Here is a 24,206-nt window from a genome sequence, read left to right as displayed (position 1 = left end):
CAGCATGAGAGAGCTTTTAATGACCTGCTAATACACATGTTCTGTATTTCTGTGTGCCACTGTATACTGGGAGGGATGCCAGGGGCTTTCGCTATGACTTCAGAGGTTCAGACAGCTGCGTCCATAATGAGGAGCTGGTGAAGAAATTGCACAGATGGTCTACACTTATAATAAATCCCCATTTGTAGGTATGTTTCAACATAAATGTAGTACAGATATACAGGATTAGATTGGTTGTTTTAGCAATGGTGATGACTATATATAATTTCTTATCGTGCTCTTTAGTAGAATACAACCAGAAAATACAGTAGATTTGTTTTCAGTATTTCAGTATCTGAAAAAGCTGTTTCTAAAGACTGATGTGGCAAGTATTTAGTGTAACATCCCCTTACAAATGAGCAAGAAAACACTCTGGTAAGTCCTGAAATAATCCTGGTGTGAATAAATGTCAGGACAGTCTCCCCAAAAGAGTTTAGGGCAGTCTCTCTAAAAGGGTTCAGGACAGTCTCCCCCAAAGAGTTCCAAATCTGCTTATTGCTAAGGAATGTCACATTGACTTTTGCCTGCAGAAGTCTTTATGTTTTTTAATGTTGTGTATAAATTACTTACTAAAGACACTGAGAAATAAATATACATGGTCATTATTCCATTACTAAAACAATACATCGAATGGTAGCCTAATGTCACACTCCCTGTAACTGACTCCATCTCCGTTCAGCCCAGCTACATCAGTCAGCATTACAACAGCAGTTGTTCAAGAGCAGGTCACAGCATGAAGAAGCAGGCAATTCCCGACCCTGACCTCTTCCCTAACCTCCCTGCTTACTGGCTAAAGAAAAGAACAGCTCTGTATGGCTGACTACCATGATAAATGAACCTTGGGCTGAAAAGAGACACCCATCCAGCCTGGCTAACAAGGCAGGACAGAACTCGTCATGAAGGACCCCAATAAGGGCCAAACACAGACCAGTAACCTGGCTGTCCACCTCATTGAAGCTGCTGTGAGGAATGCCAGCCATCAAGCTGAATGAGCAGATATCTAAGCACATAGCACTGCTCAGAATGAGATGGGAAACAACACCAAAGGCTTAATGTAGCATGTACTGGCAGGACTCCACGAGCAGACTCTCAGCACTGCTTGGATTGACTACAAGAAAATTTATGACCCAATACCATGTACCTGGATTCTCAAATGCTTTGCCCTCTGTATAGTAAGAAAGACCTAAGGGTCTTCATCCGGAAGTCACTGGCTGTCTTCATACCTGCAAGCATGCTGTCTGATGGTAGCTTGCTTCTAAATTGGGGGAGCGTACAGCGTAGTTTTGGTCATTTTCTGCATGCTCACAGCTATGACTAAAAAACACTTGATCTGTTAGACTCCAATAGACAGAACACATGAACGGTCATGTAGTTAGAATGCATGTTTTAAGCAAATATTTATTTTAAGTTTTTCTTAGTCAAAACACTAATAGCTGTGATAATAAAAGTTGAGGACCATAGTAATTGAATTATTATCAAGTGTTAATTATTAAAATATTCCAGTTAACAGTAAACACTTTGCAGGAGCAAATTTGAGCATCTTAATAAAAGTTAAAATATGGCATCATAATTTGGAAAAATCAATATTTATTATATAAAACGAGGTTTTACCTGTGAAACTGCTTGATCTGTAGAACTATTTGTGTCTGTGGTTGTTGCAGTTATGATTATGGTGATATTTTGAATAGCCTAGCTGTGACGCGGGAGGCGCTTGACGGACGAGACACGAGTCCGCTGGTATTTCTCACGGTCACTTTTATTTTTAACAAAGATTGCGCAATAAGCGCATGGGCAACACAGACACGCACACACAACATGCAGACTTAGACAACGACGAGCACAGGACACTGCGCGAGCGCACATTAAATAGACGAACCACATAATCCCCACGTGATTACGAGACGGGCCACAGGTGAGACGGATTATCACAAGACACAACCACAACCACGGAGTTCCACTGATGCAGACGATGCACGTGGACAACGTAAACACACGCCGATCATGCAGGCGCCCACCCTCAGAGGCGAGAGGGCGCGGGAAGGAGAGGGGTTTCGCCTCTTCCACATCCGCACCACCCCCTGGTAGAGCTGCTCCTTTACCACGGGATCTTCGGTCGCCCGAACCGCGCACATCATAAACACGCACACCCGGTCCGACTCCAGCTGCTCCGGTGTAGGGACGGCGTCTCGGCGCGGTGGAGGGGAAGAAGCGCGGTGATGCCGCTTACTGGGGCGCTGACTCTTTTTCGGCCGAGTCGTGTAGCCTGGCATCTTCTTGGTGTCTCTTGTCAGCTCGTCGTTCTGTGACGCGGGAGGCGGCTGACGGACGAGACACGAGTCCGCTGGTATTTCTCACGGTCACTTTTATTTTTAACAAAGATTGTGCAATAAGCGCACGGGCAACACAGACACGCACACACAACGTGCAGACTTACACAACGACGAGCACAGGACACTGCACGAGCGCACATTAAATAGACGAACCACATAATCCCCACGTGATTACGAGACGGGCCACAGGTGAGACGGATTATCACAAGACACAACCACAACCACGGAGTTCCACTGACGCAGACGATGCATGTGGACAACGTAAACACACGCCCAAAAGGGAGGGGCCGGGGTCCTCAACGTGACACTAGCAAAGACGTAAAAAAGCAATGCTGCATTTTTCTAAAGAAAGACAGACAATAAAAAGACAGATAATAATATGATAATATGCATAGCTTCAGTAATTTGATCAAATCATGATATGGGAGCTACAGAAGAACATACCGTATGAGCATATGAACACATCTCAGCTATTTGTTATTCTGTTGGCAGCTCTAGGCATCCCAGGCATTAGACATTATGCTGTTAATTCAAAGAATCACTTTCTGAAGTGAAAAGCACAGGAGTGAGACGAGAGTGATGGAGGCAGGAGAGAGATAATGTATAATAAAAAAACAAGCAGCACAGAACCATGTAGGCCGTTCTGTAGACGAGGAAGTGAGCTGGGTTTCAGACTGAATCAGGCTAAACACATAGTGCTGGAGAACGGCTCCTGTGGGGTCTAAATAGCGGAGGTGATTGGGAACAGGCACAGGTGATAATAAATGGTGGGTGAGAGCAGAGATGTGGCAGTGAAACTGGTGTTGGTCTGAGTCAGAGATGTTCAAAAGTCCAAAAGACTGGTCGATCGCAAAGGAAGTGTCGGTCGATCGTGAAGGAATGTGGGTAGATCGCATGACATTAAAAAGTAGTGGATGAATGACAGGCTATCGTCCATCTGCACGGATGGTTGTATATTGATTGACATACATGGTAGCCAATCTGACGTCTAGGGTTTGACACCCGCCCCCCCCCCCCCCCCCCCCCCGTCAACGATCGACACACATACACCGCCCCGGTAACAAATTACGTTTGTAATAAATTTCAATTTATTTATATATTGTATAACTTAAAATGTTGATGATGTACACTAATTGGAGCTAGCTTTAATGATGGCATAAGTGGCTAATGTAAACTCAACCAACCTATCTGGGTGTGTTTTCAGGTGCCTTTGTCAGGGATGGCTTGGATGCGGCTCCCCGGACCACCACAAGGGGGAGTTCATGAGCCAGTTCTAAGCAGGGTCTCTGCAATCAGCAGTGATCTGTCACACCTGATATCATTGCTTCTTAAGGAAGGGAATCGTAACAGATCACTGCTGAATCATTTTGGTCTCTATGCCTCACGTTGCTCAGCCTGATTGTCAGTTCCCGATTGTAGTCGTTGGTGTTTCATAACCATTTGTCTTATGTTTATTGTTTTGTCTCCTGCTGTTATTCAAGTACTTACCTCCTGCGCCGCTCCCTGGCCTTTCTCAAGTTTTTCCCCTGCTATTTTCTTCCTGTTCGTTTGGGAAGGTTTTTTTGTTTATTGCAGCATTCCCCTGCAAGCTTTTTGAGTGTTGAGTCTTCCGCGTTCTTTCTGTTCTCTCTTTTATTTTTTCCCCAACTTTATTGAATATTTCTGTTCATACACGTTGTAGTTATTCTGAGCCATTTAAGTTTGAGTTTTTCCTTGTTTCCCTGTGTTAGCCTGCCTCACACGCACTTAAGCATTCATTGTGGTTGTTCATAGTGCGAGCCAGCACTTGGGTCCTCTTAATCTCTGTGTCATCACGCAGTGGTTACTGTTTCAGTAAGTCACTGCGTTACAGCCTTATGAAGCTTAATTTGGTCATTCCAGTGTCTTTAACTTGTTTCCCACATTGCCATCCTTCAGTTATGTCCACGGATTTTAAACTCCCTATAGCCAAACACTACCATGTAGCTGATGCCATGGCAACCTTGTTTGTTTACATTTAATGCTTCTTGCCGATTTCCAGAAGAAAGTATTTTTCTATAATTCGCGCACAGCTCCTGGATAATGGACTGACTCTTATTGTTCACAAGATAATGTAAAGAGTAATTTAATAAAGAGTCAGAGTAAAAAATAATAAAGAGTCAGAGTGGAGTTGATTTGGATGAATCTATCTGAGATGACATTAAGTACGACTTCAAGTCACTCACTCAAGTGCACATCTCTGGTGTGAGTGAATTCCTGGCTGGGTGCCAACACTTTTGTTTGATACCTTTCCATGTACGAAAATACCTTTATGGAAGGTACCTACATGTACCTTTCCATGTAGCTAAACAAATTCAAAGCATATAAACCAAAACAAATATACAGAAAATGAATCCTTAGCTTGGTCTCCAGATCCTGTTTGCCCAGTAATCTCTGTCAAGCAGTCTTTAATAGTCAGAACCAATTAACACACTGCTTCATGTTCCATATTTCTAAATTATGTGTTCTCTGAGAATTAACTCTACAAAGAGTTCTTCTAACTCCCCAAAACATATGGCTAAATCAAATCACATATACAGTGAATGGCTCCAAGATTAGAGGATATGGACTTGTTTAAGGGCTGAGAATGAAGTTTTGGAGGATTTTGGAGTGGGTTTCATAGTGATATTTTGGATGGATGTCACCAATTCTAGTCACATGACCCATTACTGTTTGTTAAGGAAATGTCAGACTAAAAGGACTGTTTGTGTTGTTGGGAGCATAACAAAACACGCAGATACTAGCAGACTCACAGCGTACAGTAAGTAAATGTTTTACTTAAAGGGGCAAGATACAGATCGGTAATTGGTCCAATAGTTATATAGTGTGCTGGCAGCAAAAGTACAGAGTTGAAATCCAAAGCCAAAGTCAAACCAGACAAACACAGGCAGCAATACTAAAGGGACAAATCATGTACACAAACCATGTACCATAAACAACAAGACAGGAGAAATAATGCTTGATATGCTACAAACTAAGTGTGGGCAATACTTCACAATGACTGAATGTTTGTATTCAGTGTATGAAAGGGGGTAAATGGGGAGCAGGTGTCTCAATAATTAAGAGAGGAGGATCTACGCAGCTGTAGCTGGGAATTCTGGGTGTTGGAGTTTGTGGTGCTGCACCTTGTGACATTTTTTTAGGCTTTTGCATGTCAGATACACTAATCATGCCTACAGACATTTTAGGGAAAATAAATGTAATTTGTCTGTAGTGTCTAAATACATCAGCCTAAAGGCAAAAGAAACTTTAATGTGGTATCACTGTTTTCTGAACTATTGACCAAGACCATCAGTCCTAAAGGAGACTAAGGGAGTCTAAAGTGTCCTTGAGAAGGAGGGTTGATTAAGATCATTCTGTGTTGATGAACACCCTTCATTTTTTAAGCCGTTGTGTTCCAGTACAGCAGAAAGAGCAAACCTTCTGTCTTACATACATACAGTGCTTTGTCACTCAAAATGTATGCAAAATAATACATGAGCATATGTACTAAATAAATGATCTGTAATAAGATATATCATATGAAATATGACCAACCTTTGTTTATAATATTGGGTTAAGTAAGCAAAATGAATAGTATCATTTTGCCTGTGGTCTTAGAAATACTTTGCAGTGTGTGCAGTTGTCCCATTCCACTAGATGTCTTGGAAATTGTAAGAATGTTAATAGTTTTTGTATTATTTTTTGTTTTAACAATGATTGATACTGATATGTGATTTTCATTTAAACAAATGGAAGTTAATATGTTGGTCTTTTATGAGGACCTGAAACTGTCATACTGGAACACGTGTAGGAAAAAAGGCAAATATGTGTGTCTCAAAAACAAGACGAGGATTTTATAACACAAATGGTGCTCCAACATAAAACCGTCATGGTAAAATAATAACAAACAATAACCAGCAACAAGCTGATACAAGGACACAACATATAAAGACAGACAATCGACTCTCAGGTGGTGAACTCACTAATGAGTACTGTCCACCTGAGGGGCGTACACACAACAACAGGACAACACAAACACTGCCTCCGCTGACAGAGGAGGCATTTGTGCCATGACAGAAACTTTTAATCTTATTCTCTTTGGCCTTATAATGTCCTCACTGAACTGGAGGACCCCTTATTTAATCTCATCTCACTATACACTGAAGTAATTATAACCAGAGCGGGAAGGGGCAGGATCTCACTGCTCAGACAAAAAATAAATTGCATAATATTTCCACTCAGTAATGGCATGATTAGTAGCTAGACTTATTATTTTAATAGCTTGAGGGCTTGTCCCCAAGCAATTCAGAGTGGAACCCTTTTATGTAAATCATGGATCAAATGTCATTGTGACATCTTGCAGAGAGAGCGAAGCATAAATGAGGTTTGATAAAAAGCCATTTATATGAACTCTGGCATATGAACAAAATAAAATGAATTAACATAAAAACATAAAAACCATAACAAAGTCTCTTACAAACAGCAAACACCAAGCACTAGAGTTCCTGTGGACAATGGCAGGATAGCGAGGGACAGGTGTGCATAACTCAGTGAGAAAACAAGAGTTGACCATGTGATTGAGGTGTATATGAGGATATGAGCATGTCCCACTGGCTGGGTGCCTACTGGACTGGGACAGCCAGGTGCTGGAAATGGATGTGCATGAGCTGTCTTGGTCAGGAAAGGTTAAAAATATCATTCATATAATGTTCAAATACATTATATAATATATGAATGAATGAATGAATGAATGAATGAATGAATGTTCGATTTATATAGCGCCTTTCAGAATACCCAAGGCACTTTACAATTTTTAACACAGGTACAAGTCACAGACAACCAATCACACACACACACCGGCGAGAAGCGGCAGCCAATTACCTTTATATATATATATTAGGGCTGAACGATTTTGGAAAATAATCTAATTGCAATTTTTTATCTATAAATTGCGATTGCGATTTAAAATCGCGATTTTTTCCCACTGTTTTCAGGAAACACTGTTTCGGCATTTTTTATACAGCTCAGATATAGGGTTGCCAACTTTTCAAGATCGCTTGGAGTGAGACTTGAACCTGGAGTGGGTGGCGAACGTAATTTGTTGTTGGGGGGGGTGTAAAACTAGTAACTTTTTAGTCTAAGACGCTCAATGTGTGAGAGTTGGCAACCCTGCAGGTATAGCAACTTGGCTAAAATATGTGCGTGAGGACATTTGGTAGCGCATATCCAGTGTGTTTAACAAAGCCATGAAGCCGGGCTTGTTCACTATATTAACGGGCATCATGTCTTTCACTATGAACTCCGTTACTGCCCGAGTTATTTCAGCGTGCCGCTTCCAATTATATCCATAAGGAGTTACACTTTCAAATGGTTCGGTCAGTGAACCCTGTCTGCTGAACCGGTCAAGCTATCCGCGCTTTTGCGATTCATCCGCGCTTTAAATCTTATTGCGCCTATATGCGTGATTTTACGGTATTTCGCTGCTCACCGCATACTAAGGCTGTATAAGCGCAGAGAAACACCTTTGCGTATTTGAAGATGCAGCACTGGTCGTTGGCATTTTAGCCTTACAAATATCATACGAGGCTTTGTGGTGTTTTTTTAAATGCTGAAGAAGGTTTGTAGTGTTACCTCGCGTCGTAGCAACAGTACCAAGGCACGTTTTACACAGTACCTGACGGAGCAGCATCTTTTTAAAAGCCAAAGTAATTTCACACAACTGATGTGCTGCCCCTCTTTGGTATTAGATTTTCAGTTGTGTCAGCTTCTGTCAAGCCTGAAGCCATTGTGCAACAAGTTAAAGTGCGCTGTGTTAACTTCACTTCTCCACCTCCCTGCCTCCTGCTCGGGTTTGCTCCGTTCGTCCTCAGCTCGGCTCGCTCCCAAGTCACGTGACCAGTTTAAATCGCAGCCTGTGCGATTAGAAAATCGCGTTTTAAAATATCGCGAGATTATCGCAAATGCAATTAATCGTTCAGCCCTAATATATATATATATATATATATATATATATATATATATATATATATATATATATATATATATATATAATATTAGGGGTGGGCATAGATTAATTTTTTTAATCTAGATTAATCTCACTGAAATCTTGAAATTAATCTAGATTAATCTATATTAAAATAGCTCATAATATGCGTGCTACCCAAGTAATGACTAAAAGTCAGTTTTTGAGATAGGGTTTCTTAATACAGAGGGTGCATTAGACCAGGGGCTCATCTCCTGTTTCCAAAATGCATCAGTGACTGCTTGAGGAAGCTGTTCTACTTTGATACTTGAAGCCTACATACTGTACATTAAAAGGGGTTGATAACATGTTTATTCAGCTAAACATGATATTTGATATGTAAGCCAACATTTAGTACATTTAACCTCACGGACGTAATTTGGAGGGGACTTTTTCAAAAGCCGGTTTTGGTCCTGATATTTTTAACGGTTAAAAAGAAATATTTAAATAGCCACGAATCTAGCACTAGGACCATGCAGAAAACGACTTTACGTTCCTAAAAATGAATTTTCCATGAAGCAAACCTGGCGACTTCGTGGCTGAATCCATGTAAACACACGTACGATTTGTAATTCACAGGTTTGAAAAGTCGTTCTCGCCCCTACTGTGCAATTTGGTTAGGAATACAGCCGAGCTAAACTATCAAGTTGAAAGTCATCATAGTTTGCTTACCCATTTTGACCCAGTTCCCAACCCAACTTTAAGAATAGATTAACGGCGATAATTTTTATATCGCCCGATAAGATAATCAAGCCATCCCCCACCCCCAAAAAAAGTCAACATTGCCAGAAATTTATATTCAAGTTAGCTTTATTGGTATATAGGTGTATATATAGGTGTATATATAAATACACCTATGAATATTCTGCACACACCTGGCACTGCCACATCATCTCCTTTCTGCACTTGCCACATGTGAACCTATCACAAGACACACAACGATTAGTGGCACGGTTACTTTTGCAACAACACTTGACCTGGCACCATGCCCTTTTCCCTGTGTCAGGTGTGGGTGGTTGCTGCTGCTGAGCCTTTTCCTTGGCCACCTCCTTGGCTGACACATGAGCCTGTGCAAGCTTTTCTGTAAGATTGACCAAAAACTCAGACCGTCTCTCCTTTACCCCAGTGCATGCTTGAAAAAGCACATAGGCATTCAGTGCTGCAATGTCAATCATATTATAAAACACAGCGACTGGCCAATGCCGTGTTCCGCAACGCACAGTGTACTTTCGTACCATCTGGTCCATTATATCCACACCACATTTTAGGGAGTTGTAGTCAGTGATTGTGTTTGGCTTTTTTTTTGTGTGTTCCCAGTCTCCACCGTACTGTGCATGGTACTGAGGATGCAGACAGTCTTTCTACGTTTGGGTGCGTAAACGGTCAGTGTGGCACCAGAGGTTGAAAACACCTGTGTGCTGAATTCCTCACGGACCAAAGTCTTTTTGGCAGAGTCTGGAAGCTCACAACGAATCCTGTTTACTGTGTCAAGGAGGGTGGTCTTCCGGCCCAGCAATCGTTTTGCTAGTGACAGTGAGGTGAAAAAATTGTCTGTGGTAACAGTTCTTCCTTTGTCCATAAATGGTTCCATGAGCTTCATCACCACATTTTCTGACAGTCTTTCCCCTGTGGGATGACTGGACTCTTTACCAAGGTATGGGATGATGTTGGATACGTACTTGGTTTTCAGGTCACATGCCACCCAGGACTTTATCCCAAACTTGTCTGGTTTTGTGGCTATATACTGAAGAAAACAGCAACGGGTCTTGGATGGGAAAAGTTGCTCATCTATGGTGATATGCCTTCCTGGGTGGTACGAAGTGATGCAGTTGCCAACGAAAGATTTCCAAATATTAGAAATTGCAGCAAACCGGTCAGTTGCAGCTCGTTCATGGCGTGTGTCCTTGTCGTCAAAGCGTAGGTGCCGCATGATGTCCTGAAAGCGGTTTCGCGACATTATCTTCATGATGGAGGGCACTCCCAGTTTTGCAGACCATGCGTCATGCACCGCTGGAAGGCGGACAATCCCTCGCAGGATGAGGATTGCAATGAACGCCATTAGTTCAGGGATGGCCATGAACCAGTTTTCTTGCTCTTGCTGTGTCTGGCATGCATGCTGGACAGTCCACTCCTGTATGGTCTGAAGTATCTCCAAAGAGATGAAACAGAGGAAACTTTGCAAGCGACTAGTCACTTTCCTTCTGGAAAAAGCAGTTGGTTCTCCGTTCATGGGATGGCGTTCAGCTGGGCTGTGGTGTTACCCATTACCCTATGACCCATTACCAAGTGGCTGCATGTGCATAACAAAGAATGGGGGCCATACAGGTGGACCATACAGGACAGGATAGAAATGAGGGGGAGAGAAAAGTAATTTTTAAACCTTATTTTCAGTAGTTTTTAGCACTTTGAGTTGCATGAATGTATGAAAGGTGCTATAGAAATAAAGATTATTATTATTATTTATTATAAAAAGGGAAGGGCAGAAAAAAAACACAGCTCAAATGACCACTGCAATGGTTCAGCAACTGCTGCTATATTGGGCATCCATATTCACCCAAACACATATACACACACACACACACACACACACACACACCCTCACACACATACACCCACAAACCTTATTTTCAGTAGTTTTTAGCACATGCATGTATGTATGAAAGGTGCTATAGAAATAAAGATTATTTATATTATAAAAAGGGAAGGGCAGAAAAAACACAGCTCAAATGACCACTGCAATGCTTCACAAACTGCTGCTACATTGGACATCCATATTCATCCAAACACAAAGACAGTCTCCCTCATTCTCCCCAAGGGGAGGCCAGAGTTTTTTCTTCTCTATCTGAGTCAGTGAACACATCCAGCAGAACAATGAACTGATGGTTCACACCATCACTCTCCCTCCTCCACCCACTCCCCGTCTACCTATAATGGCTGCATGTGCATAACAAAGGGTGGCCTAATGGGATGCAAATGTCCCCAGAACTGCCCCCTGGTGGAGGCCAGGTAGAAAAGTTTGGAATTAAAATGGTGGTAGTCCTAGTGTTAAAGAACGCCGTTAACGGCCCACCACTAATATATATATATATATATATATACACACTACCGTTCAAAAGTTTGGGGTCACCTAGACCATTTTGTGTTTTCCCTGAAATATCATACTTTTATTTATCAAATGAGTTGCAAAATGAATAGAAATATAGTCCAGACACGGTAGAAATAATGTTTTTTTTTTTTTTTTATAATTTTCTACTTTAAACTTTGCTTTCGTCAAAGAATGCTCCCTTAGCAGCAATTACAGCATTGCAGACCTTTGGCATTCTAGCTGTTAATTTGCTGAGGTAATCTGGAGAAACCCCATGCTTCCTGAAGCCGCTCCCACAAGTTTGATTGGGTTGATGGGCACTTTTTTCGTACCATACAGTCAAGCTGCTCCCACAACAGCTCAATGGGGTTGAGATCTGGTGACTGCACTGGCCACTCCATTACTGATAAAACACCAGCTGCCTGTTCTTCTCTAAATAGTTTGTGCATAATTTGGAGGTGTGCTTGGGGTCATTGTCCTGTTGCAGGATGAAATTGGCTCCAATCAAGTGCTGTCCACAGGGTATGGCATGGTGTTGCAAAATGCAGTGATAGCCTTCCTTATTCAGTTGTCTATAGTTGTCTTTTTCTGGCCATTTTGTGAGTTTAATCAAACCAACAATTGTAATGCTCCAGATTCTCAACTAGCTTAAAGGAAGGTCAGTATTATAGCTTATCTAATCAGCAAAACTGTTTTCAGCTGTGCTAACCTACTTACACAAGGGTTTTCAAGGGTTTTCTAAATATCCAATAGCCTCATTACACAGTTAGCAAACACAATGTACCATTAGAACACTGGAGTGATGGTTGTTGGAAATTGGTCTCCATACATCTATGTAGATATTGCATTAAAAACCAGACGTTTATAGCTAGAATAGTCATTTACCACATTAATAATGTATAGAGTGTATTTTTGATGCATTTAATGTTAGCTAAATTGAAAATTGCTTTTCTTTCAAAAATAAGAACATTTCTAAGTGACTCCAAACTTTTGAACGGTAGTGTGTGTGTGTGTATAAAGGTTAAATACATTATATTTGGACTGAGTAGGTCACAGAGAGAAATACTGGGATTTTTATTGCTGTTTACAGTTGTTTGCAGTTCAGCCAAAGGCCTTGAAGTGACATCTGTATGGATCCTCCAATCCACTGACCACTGAGCATAGCGTGCCATAGTTTTCCTAACAATTGCTTAGCTATAACAGTTTTTATTGTTATTGTGCTGTTCATTGCTGACCAAAAGAGAGTGGGTCCCCCCTTTGAATCTTGGTTCCTCTCAAGGTTTCTTCCTCATGCTCTAGGGAGTTTATCATTGCCACTGTCGCCTTTGGCTTGCTCACTGGGGGCTTGGACTCAGAGGTGTCAATTCCAGGTTCAGAAAGTAAAAGTCCTCACCAGGATTTAGCTCAGGCTTCCTGGATTGTGTTGATTCCACTAATTTTACCTGGATTGCACTAATGAGAAAATCTAGCAAGCTTGAGCAAAATCGAAATTTGTTCTCCACATTTACCCATCTGTGCAGTCAGAACACACACACACACATTAGTGATTACTAGTGGGCAGTGGTGCACACATGCCCAGAGCAGTGGGCAGCCCTAGCCCAGCACCCGGGGAGCAGTTGGGGTTAAGTGCCTTGCTCAAGGGCACCACAGTCATGGCCTCAGGCCTGGGAATCAAACCCATGACCCTCCGGTCACAAAACCAGTTTCCTAACCACCAGACCATGAATATTGGATTGATTTGGTGAGGTTACATTCACATGTATAACCTTTGTCATATACACTCAACGGCCACTTTATTAGATTTGCCTTGCTAGTAGCGGATTGGACCCCCTTTTGCCTTCATAACTGCCTTAATTTTTCATGGCATAGATTCAACAAGGTACTGGAAACATTCCTCAGAGAGTCTGGTCCATATTCACATGATAGCATCACGCAGTTGCTGCAGATTTGTCGGCTGCACATCCATGATGTTAATCTCCTGTTCCACCACATCCAGGGGCGGACTGGCATACATTGCTACCGGGGATTTCCCCGGTGGGCCGATGGGTTAGTGGGCCGGTGGGCCCACTAACCTACTCAGCCCGTGGAGGAGCCACTGCGTGCACTGCGGTCCCGGCCCGTAGTCACGCTGCTGTTTAACGGTGTTATTACCTCCCCCGCTCCAGTCACACTAACCTGCTCAGCGCCGCCGTGGACTGAACCTGTAAACACATGAACGAGTTGGACCGCGGCCGCGTACTGGGCCAGCTGATGCGGGCTGACGGTATGCAGCGGAGATCAGAAAAAAAACAACTTGTCCCAGAAAATCCGGGCCGGACTACGAAAACATACAGCAGTTTAAATTGTAGATAACATGTTATTTTAAATGTACTGCTGTCACCTCTGCAACGTCTAATGCACCATGTACAAAATGACCTTAACACGGTTAACACGGACGCAAGTGGCGGTCTCAAAGGTTCCAGAGCACTACGCATTGTTTTTTAAAGCTATTGAAATTCTTAGATTAAAACTAACCACCACAAATAGGTAAGAGGAAGAAATACCCACGTTAGAGTTGTAGGTTGTTCTTTAGGATGCACTTTGTGTAAAACAACTTGTTTGGTGGTCTTATGATGGACTATTTAAAAGCCACTATGTGGCTTTGTAATCATATTATTGCTGGAATTAATGTTTAATATTGTCCATATGACAATAAACGCAGTCATATACACTACATGCCATGCATAGATTCATATACAGTATACACACACACACACACACACACACACATACACATATATATATATATAGGCGGGGGTAAAAGTTCACTACAAAATCGATCTTTGGACGTGCGAATCGATTATCAGATCATCATATGCGAATCGATTCTGAATCGGAAAATACATTTTTTCAACACAGGCCTAATGGTCACTAATTTAAGCTTTGTTTTATTGCCTATAAGATTATTGCCTATTTCACCTATCAAAGCCTCGAATGAGTTAATAGAGGTGGTTGGTTTTACAGTAAAACCTATATCTGTGTCATATATTGTGGCTACTCCACCTTCACGCCCTGTGATACGGGGCTGATGAACATAACTGTATCCAGGAGGAGCTGCTTCATTAAAACTTACATATTCGTCTACTCTAGCCCATGTCTCTGTTAAACAGAGTGCATTTAGTCTGTTATCTGAGATTATTTCGTTTACTATCACCGCTTTTGATGTAAGCGATCTTATGTTTAGAAGTCCTAGCCTTAGCTTAATATTGCTGCTCACTTCATGTTGATTATTTAATTTAATTTTAATTAGATTTTTAAAACATATCGCTCTGTTATTCTTATACCTGCCACGGCTAACAGACACAGTCTCAATGGTTTGGTAGTAGGCCTGTGTTGAAAAAATCGATTTTCCGATTCAGAATCGATTCCCATTTGATGATCTGATAATCGATTCGTACATCCAAAGATCGATTTTTTTTAATTAAAATAATTTTTTACATTTCCCCCAGTGAACCTTTACCCCCGCCTCGTCACTGAATTCACGCAGGCGTGCTTGGTCTAACTAACTGTAAAACAACATGGCGTCGGACAGTGCCGGTAACGACGATAGTCAAATCGGAAATCTAAAAACAGAAGGACAGTTTACCCAGTGTTTTTACTGTTTAAAAAAAGTTTAAAATGTTCTTGTAACGTTGGGCGCAAGGCGACGGACGAGACAGAATCCTTTGCACTTTCCAAATCATTATGTTTATTACATTTACCGAAGCACAGACAGCACACATAAAACACGTTTACATAGAACATGTAGGACTCAAACAAGACGAGCACAGGACACTGCGCAAACGCACATTAAGTAGACAAACCACATAAACCCCAAGTGATGACAAGATGAGCCACAGGTGAGACGAATTATCACAAGACGCACCTGCACCCACGGAGATACACAGACGAGTAGACGCAGACGACATAAATACACACCCAAAAGGGAGGAGTCGGGGACCGTAACGTGACAGTTCTGTTCTTATATTCGCACTTTAAAGAAAAATACACGTTTACATTTTATACTTTCAGTTTATTAAGTGTGAGCACTTTTAAAATAAAAATGTATTTGGTAGCTACAGCTTTTAGGTAAATTCTTAATTATTTCAATCATAATAATAATGCACTGGTTAGTGTCCCAGTAGGAGTCCACTGTTGCAGATATAGACACCTCAAAAATGTCCTCTGTTTATTGTCCTGGATTACCTTTCTTGAAGGTAGATTTATGATTACCCTTTTCACCAGTCTTCCAGCCATCAGTAACTACCAACTACCAGTAACTATTTGCTGATTAATATCGATATAATTCTAGTTTTAACATGTTGCTTCTGTACACAGTCAGGAAACAGCTCAAATACATTTTTAATAACACTAAACCCCGAATTGGATTGAATCGGATCGAATCAATTAAATCGAAAAAATCGATTATTAATCTTCAGAATCGGAATCGGATCAATTCTTGGAATTTGAATCAATACCAGCCCTATTTGGTAGTTAGGGAAGTAAGTTCTACTTAGCTGATTTGCGTGGTTTATTGTGGCTGGTCAGGCCCGGCATAGCACGTCCTCGATGTTCCTGGAGAGGACTGCTAAGCCTAGGCGCCTGGGGTGAAGTCCATCTCGGCGGTAGAGTGATGGACGCTCTCGGAAACTCTCCCAGTTGTCGACGTAGTCCACGCCGGCGCTGCTATAGGTGTCCCGGAGCCAGCTCTGCAGACAGAAAAGACGGCTAAATAACTTGCACCCTCGCCGGAACGTTGGAAGCGGACCGGAGACAACAAGCCTGGCCGATGTCTTCTTCCATGCGGTGTCCAGAAGCGAGCGGTAGTGCTCCTTCAGGATCTCGCTGCGCCGGGCGAAGGTGTCGACAGCCCCCACGTGAAGGACAACAGTGCCGAAGTCATCTCGCTGCTTCAGCGCCGAGGGAAGCCGCCTGGCCACGTCCAGGACACGAGCGCCTGGAAAACAGGACACAGTGGGGGTTCTTTTAGCGCCTGGCAGGCTAATCTTTACGTGTCGTGTTATCGAGTCGCCGATAACAAGGATACCACCCTCATTCTTCTTCGGTGCCGGCGCTGGTGAGGGTGGTGTCGGACGCAGGGGTGAGGGCGAGGTGGAGGACCTGGAGCTGAGCACCTCGAAAGGGTTCTCAGAGGAGAAGTCCGGCTGAGGTAGGGGTGACGACGCCGGCTGCCTTCCGCGGCCTCGCTGGCGCTCCCAGCCTGGTGCCCGGGTCAAGATGGCGGTCGCGCTGAGCCGCCGTGACGAGGGAGTGGAGACGGCCGAGTAGGCAGCGTCGCGGGCAGCCTCGAGCCTGGTCTTCTCCTGGGAGAGCTCCGCTTGCTTCTCCAGAAGACGCTGGATCTGCCGACCCAACTTGTCCAGCTCTGAGCCGAGCTTGATGAGAGCCCGTTCCTCAGCGGTAGCCATGAAAAACAGGGGAGAAAGAAAGAAATGGGGAGAAAACAGAAACAAGTATTATACTGATTTAGAATTGTAGTGTTTAATGTAAGTGTATTAGGCTATAGCTAAGCTATGCTAATGTGATACGTGAATCCACGTTTGCGTGCGAGCGTGCTGCCGTGCGCCGGTGAAACAGGAAACAGGAGTGTCGTCACAGGAAACAGTCTTGAGGTTCGATATGCTGAGAGATCAGGTGGGGCTCAGTGGCACCTGGTGTGGTCTTCTGCTGCTTCTGCTGCTTGAGGCTCATCTGCCTCAAGGTTTGACATATTGGGCATTCAGAGATGCTCCACTGCAGTGCCTTGGTTGCAACGACAGGTTATTTGAGTTACTGTTGCCATTCTATCAGCTTGAACCAGTTCTTCTCTGGCCTCTGGTATCTACAAGACATTTACGCCCACAGATCTGCTGCTCACTGGATATTTTCTCTTTTTGGACTATTCTCTGTAGACCCTAGAGATGGTTGTGTGTGAAAATCCCATTAGATCAGCAGTTTCTGAAATATTCAGACCAGCCCATCTGGCACCAACAACCATGCCACATTCAACCTCACTTAAATCACCTTTCTTCCCCATTCTAATGCTCAGTTTGAATTGCAGCAGTCTTGGCCATGTCTACATGCCTAAATTCACTGAGTTGCTGCCATGTGATTGTCTGATTCGACATTTGCATTAATGAGCAGTTGGACAGGTTTACCTAATAAAGTGTAAACAGCCCACTTGGTCAGCTGGCATTTTATCTGTCTATCTATCTATCTATCTATCTATATATATATATATATATATATATATATATATATATATATATATATATATATATATATATATATATATATATATATAATGTATTAGAGCTGGGTGGTATACCGGTTCACACTGAAAACCGGTGTTTATTTTTGTTATGATAAGAATTTTTCATATACCGGCCACACCGCTTTAACTAGCTTAAACGTGTCCAGAACGCAGCACGTTCGTTAATTGTTTCTCAAGGGATGCTTTTTATTGGTGCGCCGCTAAGCACACATGCAACAGAGCGCAAAACTAGCTTGCTGAAAACAAGGGTCGTTCTGAACCAAAAATTCTACCAAACATTGAAGTAAAAGCTGATGCCCCAAAGGAACTTGTGCCTTAGAAAGGAGGCGTGTCTGTTGTCAGGAAGTACATAGGGTTTTAAAGGTTGGACGTGGACCAAACTTACTGCAAATGATGTCAAGCAAAAGTTGTCGTGGCTGGTGGTAACAAGCAATCTGCTGCACCACCCATAAAGCTAGCTTATATTTGACGCGTCGCGACAGATGCGAGGGTCCGGGTGGAAAAATGACTCAATTGCGGTGGCTCCACTGTCGCGTCACGAGGTCGCGCACTTCTCAATTTTTGTAACTTCACGCGTTCTGCTCTTCAAGTTATGTTTGCAGTAGTCTTCCTCAGCTGGTCATATCATGACTAATTATTATACAAATTATTATTTTTGCTGGGCTCGGATATTTTTTTAATATATTGTGATATTTCATTTTCCACAATAGTTGTCTCAATGCTTAATATAGTTTGTCCTAGTTTTTTGATGGTGTTGGATGTTGATTATATTTTTTCTGCTGCAGAAGGATGACTAATCCTATGTTTTTCCTCGTAAATTGTTTTCAAGTCCTACGCAGTCCTACATAGCCATGAAACACAGTGAGTGTCCACACGGGATCTTTTACATATTTGTGATAACAGATATGCTGATTGTATGCTGATTTGTCTAAAAACGCTTCCAAATATTCCACTAAATTTTCCACTAAAAAGCCTTGGCCTGCTGTAACTGCAACATATAGAAGAAGTTGCAGATAAGGGTGATACACAGACAGATTACATTAGATTGGCAGATTTGTGTTGCTAGATCAACATGGTTCACAATCACATCTCTCACATTTCAGGAATTCTGAGTCTCATAAAAGATACCATTCATGCATCCTCACGCATGTGGCGTTGCCGATGTGTGAAATCCCAACAATATCACTATCACTCATTTGTGCTCCTGTGAAACCATTGGCCCTGTTTTCATGCCACAAAGTGCACTGCCTTCTGTCAAGCTCCACTCCATTACAGGCAGATGTATTTCCCAGTGCTAGGCAAAAGTGTTGGGTGAAGTGCAATCCAAACAGGAGGGTGTGGCATATTCTCAGCCGATTACACCACCCATGTCATAAGAGGATGGAAAGACAGCTCCATGATCAGTTCAAGACAAGACAAAACAACAGAGCAATCATCATTTCCTGTACATCCCTGATCAGCATGTAAAATAAGTCTGTTTATCTGTTATGTGCTGTTTCACAGAACCAGATGAATGCATTATCCAACAAAGCAAGGCCTATATCTGACTATATATAATTTTCTTTGACTGTATCCTTTTTACATTTATTTTGCATATGTACATAAATATTACCCACTTAGGGCGTACTCACACTAGGCACGATTTGCTCGTTCCGTGCTGGGGCCCGATTACTCCCCCTCCCCACTCCCCCTCTGGCCTGCACTCACACTGGCTTCATCAACCGCGCCCGAGCACGCTTACGTCATCACAACGTGACTTTATTTGGAATAAAAGCGCGCTCGCACAACACTATGGAGTTCACGATTCTCTTTTTATTGTATTTTTGGAGTCGTTTTGGGAGTGCAGAAACACGGTGCAATCACAGATTTATCGATAATTTAACACAACGATTGTCTGCTAATCGCTTTGCCGCCATGACTGTGTAACGTGAGCGTCGCATCACTGACGTCATGTTTGAGTTCCAGCGAAATTAACCAATCAGACGAGGCACCAAGCGGGCCCGAGTCCACATGAATCGTGCCCTGGCCCACCTCTTCAAGGGGGCCCGAGCACGGTTGGAGTGATCACACTAGCCAAACGAACCGTGCTTCGGCAGGGAACCGTGCCTGGGCCCGGATCACAGAGCCTAGTGTGAGTACGCCCTTAGATGCTCTAATAAATGTGAAGGAGGTCAACAAATTACACAGCATAATGCAATTCTTCATGCCTCAGGCAGCCATCCTAAACATTAAACAAAGAACTATAAGGTCAGTAGTTCAGTCTGATCCAATATTCAGGACTTTCAACATTAAGCCGAATATATTAGAATAAAACAATGTATCTTTTCGAAATAAATACAAATCCCAGTGTCTCCTGTGTTTTGACCCAATGTTTCCAATGGACAAAAAAGATTATATACTACATACACTTTATATACATGCAATTACCGGTATACTGTTTTAAATCAGCAAACTACAGCATATTCTGCAGGCTGAATCTAAACAAAGGGACTTGGCAAAAATTCCTCATGTCCATCTTCAGTAGTGGCGCACAAAATCTCTCATGACTCCTGTTTAAACATAGCAATGCAGCTGTGTGACATACTATAAACATCAAATATTTTACACATCCTCTGACAGGTAAAAAGTTCTTCTTTCAAGTTAACTGTAAACACCACTTGTCACTGTGGAAAAGCCTATGTAGAACCCTCGAATGTTCCCTCAAATAACAGATATCTGAATCCAAAAAAAGCTTTTGTACAGGAAATATAGGTGCAGGCATGCACATGCAGGCATGTCTCACCCTTCTCTATCAACAGTTTGTTGGTCTCGAATACTTCAGTGTGTTCCTCTTTCCAACAGGCTAAAAACCTTGATGCTGCTTTTTAGCCAATAGTGTGAATATATCCACTGTCACACTTGAAGATGCCTTAACAAATTGCTCCTAAAATTGAATGATGTGAGCAGGACCTGGACATGTGCCAAGAAATAACCCAATCCAATGCTTTTCCCACAAGGTGGATATCTGAGGACTGGGAGCACTGCACTAAGACCTGCGGTGGTCTGGGATACCAGATGCGCACTGTGCGCTGCGTCCAGTTCCTGCACGAGGGCACCAACCGCTCCATCCACAGCAAGTACTGCAGCGGGGAGAAGCCTGAGACCAGGCGGCCCTGCAATCGAGCTCCCTGCCCTGCTCCCTGGAGGACAGGAGCCTGGTCTGAGGTGGGCCCTTGTGCTTTTAGTTTGAATAATTGGTTACATTGTGTTTGGACAGAGGAAAGTAATATAGTATATAAATAATATGTGTATGCTTCAGTAGAAAAGCATGGATGTGAAATGTGTGATGTGTAAAAAGACATTTCAATGAGGCACTGATAGCCATACATTCATCCTAATTTAATGCAGTTGTCTGGAGTGAAAATTGCACAAAAATGGTTTATATTCCATTTAGTGATCAAATGTGTCACGCGTAATTCACTCTGTGTGGATGGTCTTCTTCCTCATATTGAATATAAATACAATATGAACCCCAGATGTCAGTTGCATGTACTTTCCAACTAGTCATAACCATTTCAGACAGCTGTGATTTAATCTGTAACTTGTAATAGAGGAACATATTGGAGATCATTCTTTTTTAATAGTAGCTTTAATTGACTAGAGTTTGAGCTTCTGTTAATATACCAAGTCATTGGTTTACCTTAAGATAAAAAAAACATCCTTAGCTGCACTAAAATTCAGTTCTCATTTATACAGGTTAAACAGTGTACAGCCTTAATGAGTACCCAGAGAAAGAAATTCCGGTACAGCTCAGCGAGGCTTGCTTTATTTCACTGATTGGGAACACAAGCTAAAGGGATTCATGGGAATTTGACAAAAGAAAAACACCCTGATTGCTGTAGCAGAAACAGTTCAACAAAACCAGTCAGCCACTGATTTACGTATTACCAACTGTAATGACAATGACTTCAGCTCCAGTACGTACATTTCTGATGGTGAGACTGGTGTTAGCGGTCAGACTGCCCAGTGTTTGTGATCCCAGCTCAATGTCCTTTCTTTCCTTCTTCATCCACCACCCCAACCCTCCACCCAACCCCTGTCTGTCCATGCTGTTCCTTCTCTGACCCAGTGCTCGGTGACCTGTGGTGAGGGGGTGGTCAGAAGGCTGGTCACGTGCCGCATCGAAGATCAATGTGGCGGAGAGAAGCCAGATTCCCAGAGGCCCTGCCGACCAGGACCCTGCCACGGTGAGCCACCTTGGCACGCCTCTATGAGTGCCTGGAGTCCAGCTCAAAGACATCCCTCGGGTGGAGGAAGCACGTCAATGCAAGACTCTGAAAATGAGTAAACAGTGTTTTTGCAGTGCTATTGAGCAAGCAAACAATTCCCAGTCCACTGATAAAGGCACAGAGAAATATACACCACACTGACTCAAGTCGTTTAATTCTTACATTTTTATTCTAAACCTGGATGTAAACCTTTCTGCAGATAGACTCAAATACACAAATTAAGAAAACCAAAAACATTGGCAAAAGTTACAAAAACAAAAAGTGAAAGTTTAGAAAGTGGAAAAAATTATGTATCTATTACAGAAAATTGTCTTGCAGAAAATGGTCAGTGAAGCTAGGTTGATTTAATGTGTAATGTCTGAGCATTGTGGGGTTATTTTTTGCTTTCTTGTGTAATCTGGTCAATTTTCACAGCTCTTCTCTCCTCACATGCTGCGTTCTCATAATCTTCATAGCTGGATACATTTCCTAAGTGAAATGATTGATGTGACTTTTACTGCTTTGATGTTCCTCAGGTTAGAGAAAGTGAATGCAAGGGTTAGGGTTAGGGTTAGGGGACGCAATCCTGAGGAGAGGCTTTAACTGTTCCGCACACACGGCAAGATGTTTCAGGACCCTTAAAAGCAGATTTGCTCAGTTATGGTCATTGTAAGAAGCTGAGAAACTGCAAATTTACCAGCGTTCACAAATGCTATTGCCTGTCAGACTTCATATTTTAAACATGTCCAGGATTTTGTTGATTGTGAGTACTTTGACTGTTCTGAGAAAAAAAATCCCCTAGCAACCCTGGTCCACTTCACAAAAGAGCGATCTGGACTGCTGGTGCACAGACCTCTGCTTCTTGTTTGATTTATCCATGTTGCACTGAAGCCAGTCTCAGAGGCCGAGTGCGAGGAGAATACCCCGACCGCACTGGGGTAACACTCTCAAACACCATTTCTCCTTTCAAACAAAAAGAAGTCCCTCAAGAGCTTAACAGCTACTCTTTATCTGTAAAAGACAAGTCTAAGCAGACATTGTGGATGGTAGCAGATGAATCATAGTTTCTCCTGTAATTTAGGACACAGGTTATCAATCCGGTCCTTGTTGAATCCTGGCTCAGTCCAGCTTTTTGTTCTGTTTCAGCTCTTCATTCACTAGGTAATCAAATGCTGCAGAGCTCATGATTTCCTGGCCAGTGTACATTAACTAGATCAGAGTAAATGTGTCTAGATGTAAAAATAAATACACTGTATTTGTAATGATCAAGAACCTTGGATTAATCGTGTGTGGCCAAAACAACAAACTTGACACATCCAATGCTCATCATTCTGACTTCATTAATGTGTGGACACATCCAGTGCTCATCATTCTGCCTTTATTAACATGTGGACACATCCAGTGCTCCTCATTCTGACTTTATTAACATGTGGACACATCCAGTGCTCCTCATTCTGACTTTATTAACATGTTGATATAACAGTAAATGGAGAAAAAGGATGTAGGCACAACACAAAAACTAGGTTAAGCAATAAGCCACTGCCACTGTGATTTAGTTTGTTAAACAACCATAACCATGGTCATAGCATAATGCAAGGCTTATAAAGGTGTATTGCTTTTAGTAAATAATGACTAAATACAACAATAAAGAACAGTATAAATGCTCAGTGAATAATTTTCATCATTGCACACTGTACAATTCTTCCACCAAGCAGTAGCTATAGAAGAAAACAGAAGCTAACACCCCACCCTGCCCCTTTCTCCTAAGCTCTATTCCTATAGGTTTTATAATCAGAACACCCCCTCAACATCCAAAGCCACAGATGCTTAGTCTGCCTACACCAAAAGAGCTTCCTGTGGGATTTAAAGTAGTATTCATAGAGCGCAGTCCTCTAAGCAGCTCATCTGTGAAGATACCAGCTGATTCTAGACTACTGATCAGGGGTTTGAGATCTTTAGAAACCTCCTTCCCACCCTTTTGGTTCTTCATTGAAAGCAGATATACTTGTTTTTTAAGGAAATATACAATCTCCTGAGCAAACCTTTGGAATAGATACCTCATAGTACTCATGAGAGTTTAACTGCAGTACAAGGTGACCTTGAGGATATGCTCATAGGGTATTTTCTCAGAAAAAATGCCATATTTTATAGCATCTTTAGTGACATCAACCTTTCTACCTGTTTGGGGAGC

At 42.3% G+C, this 24,206-nt stretch overlaps 1 protein-coding gene across 3 annotated transcripts in view; it reads left to right on the top strand.

The window, feature by feature from the left end:
* The window catches only part of adamts3 (ADAM metallopeptidase with thrombospondin type 1 motif, 3), a 99,801-nt gene that overhangs the window by 66,275 nt on the left and 9,320 nt on the right, over nt 1–24,206 (top strand). For all 3 annotated transcript variants that reach the window (XM_077000856.1, XM_077000857.1, XM_077000855.1), the window contains 2 exons: nt 20,765–20,972; nt 21,877–21,994. In XM_077000856.1, coding sequence (XP_076856971.1) covers nt 20,765–20,972; nt 21,877–21,994 — 326 coding nt within the window. The remainder of the gene's footprint in view (nt 1–20,764; nt 20,973–21,876; nt 21,995–24,206) is intronic.

The sequence above is a fragment of the Brachyhypopomus gauderio genome, chromosome 3 (genome assembly GCF_052324685.1).
Source record: "Brachyhypopomus gauderio isolate BG-103 chromosome 3, BGAUD_0.2, whole genome shotgun sequence".
NCBI classification, from domain to species: Eukaryota; Metazoa; Chordata; class Actinopteri; order Gymnotiformes; family Hypopomidae; genus Brachyhypopomus; species Brachyhypopomus gauderio.
The sequence above is the reverse complement of the archived record's forward strand: the minus strand, read 5'-3'. Positions and strand labels throughout refer to the sequence as shown.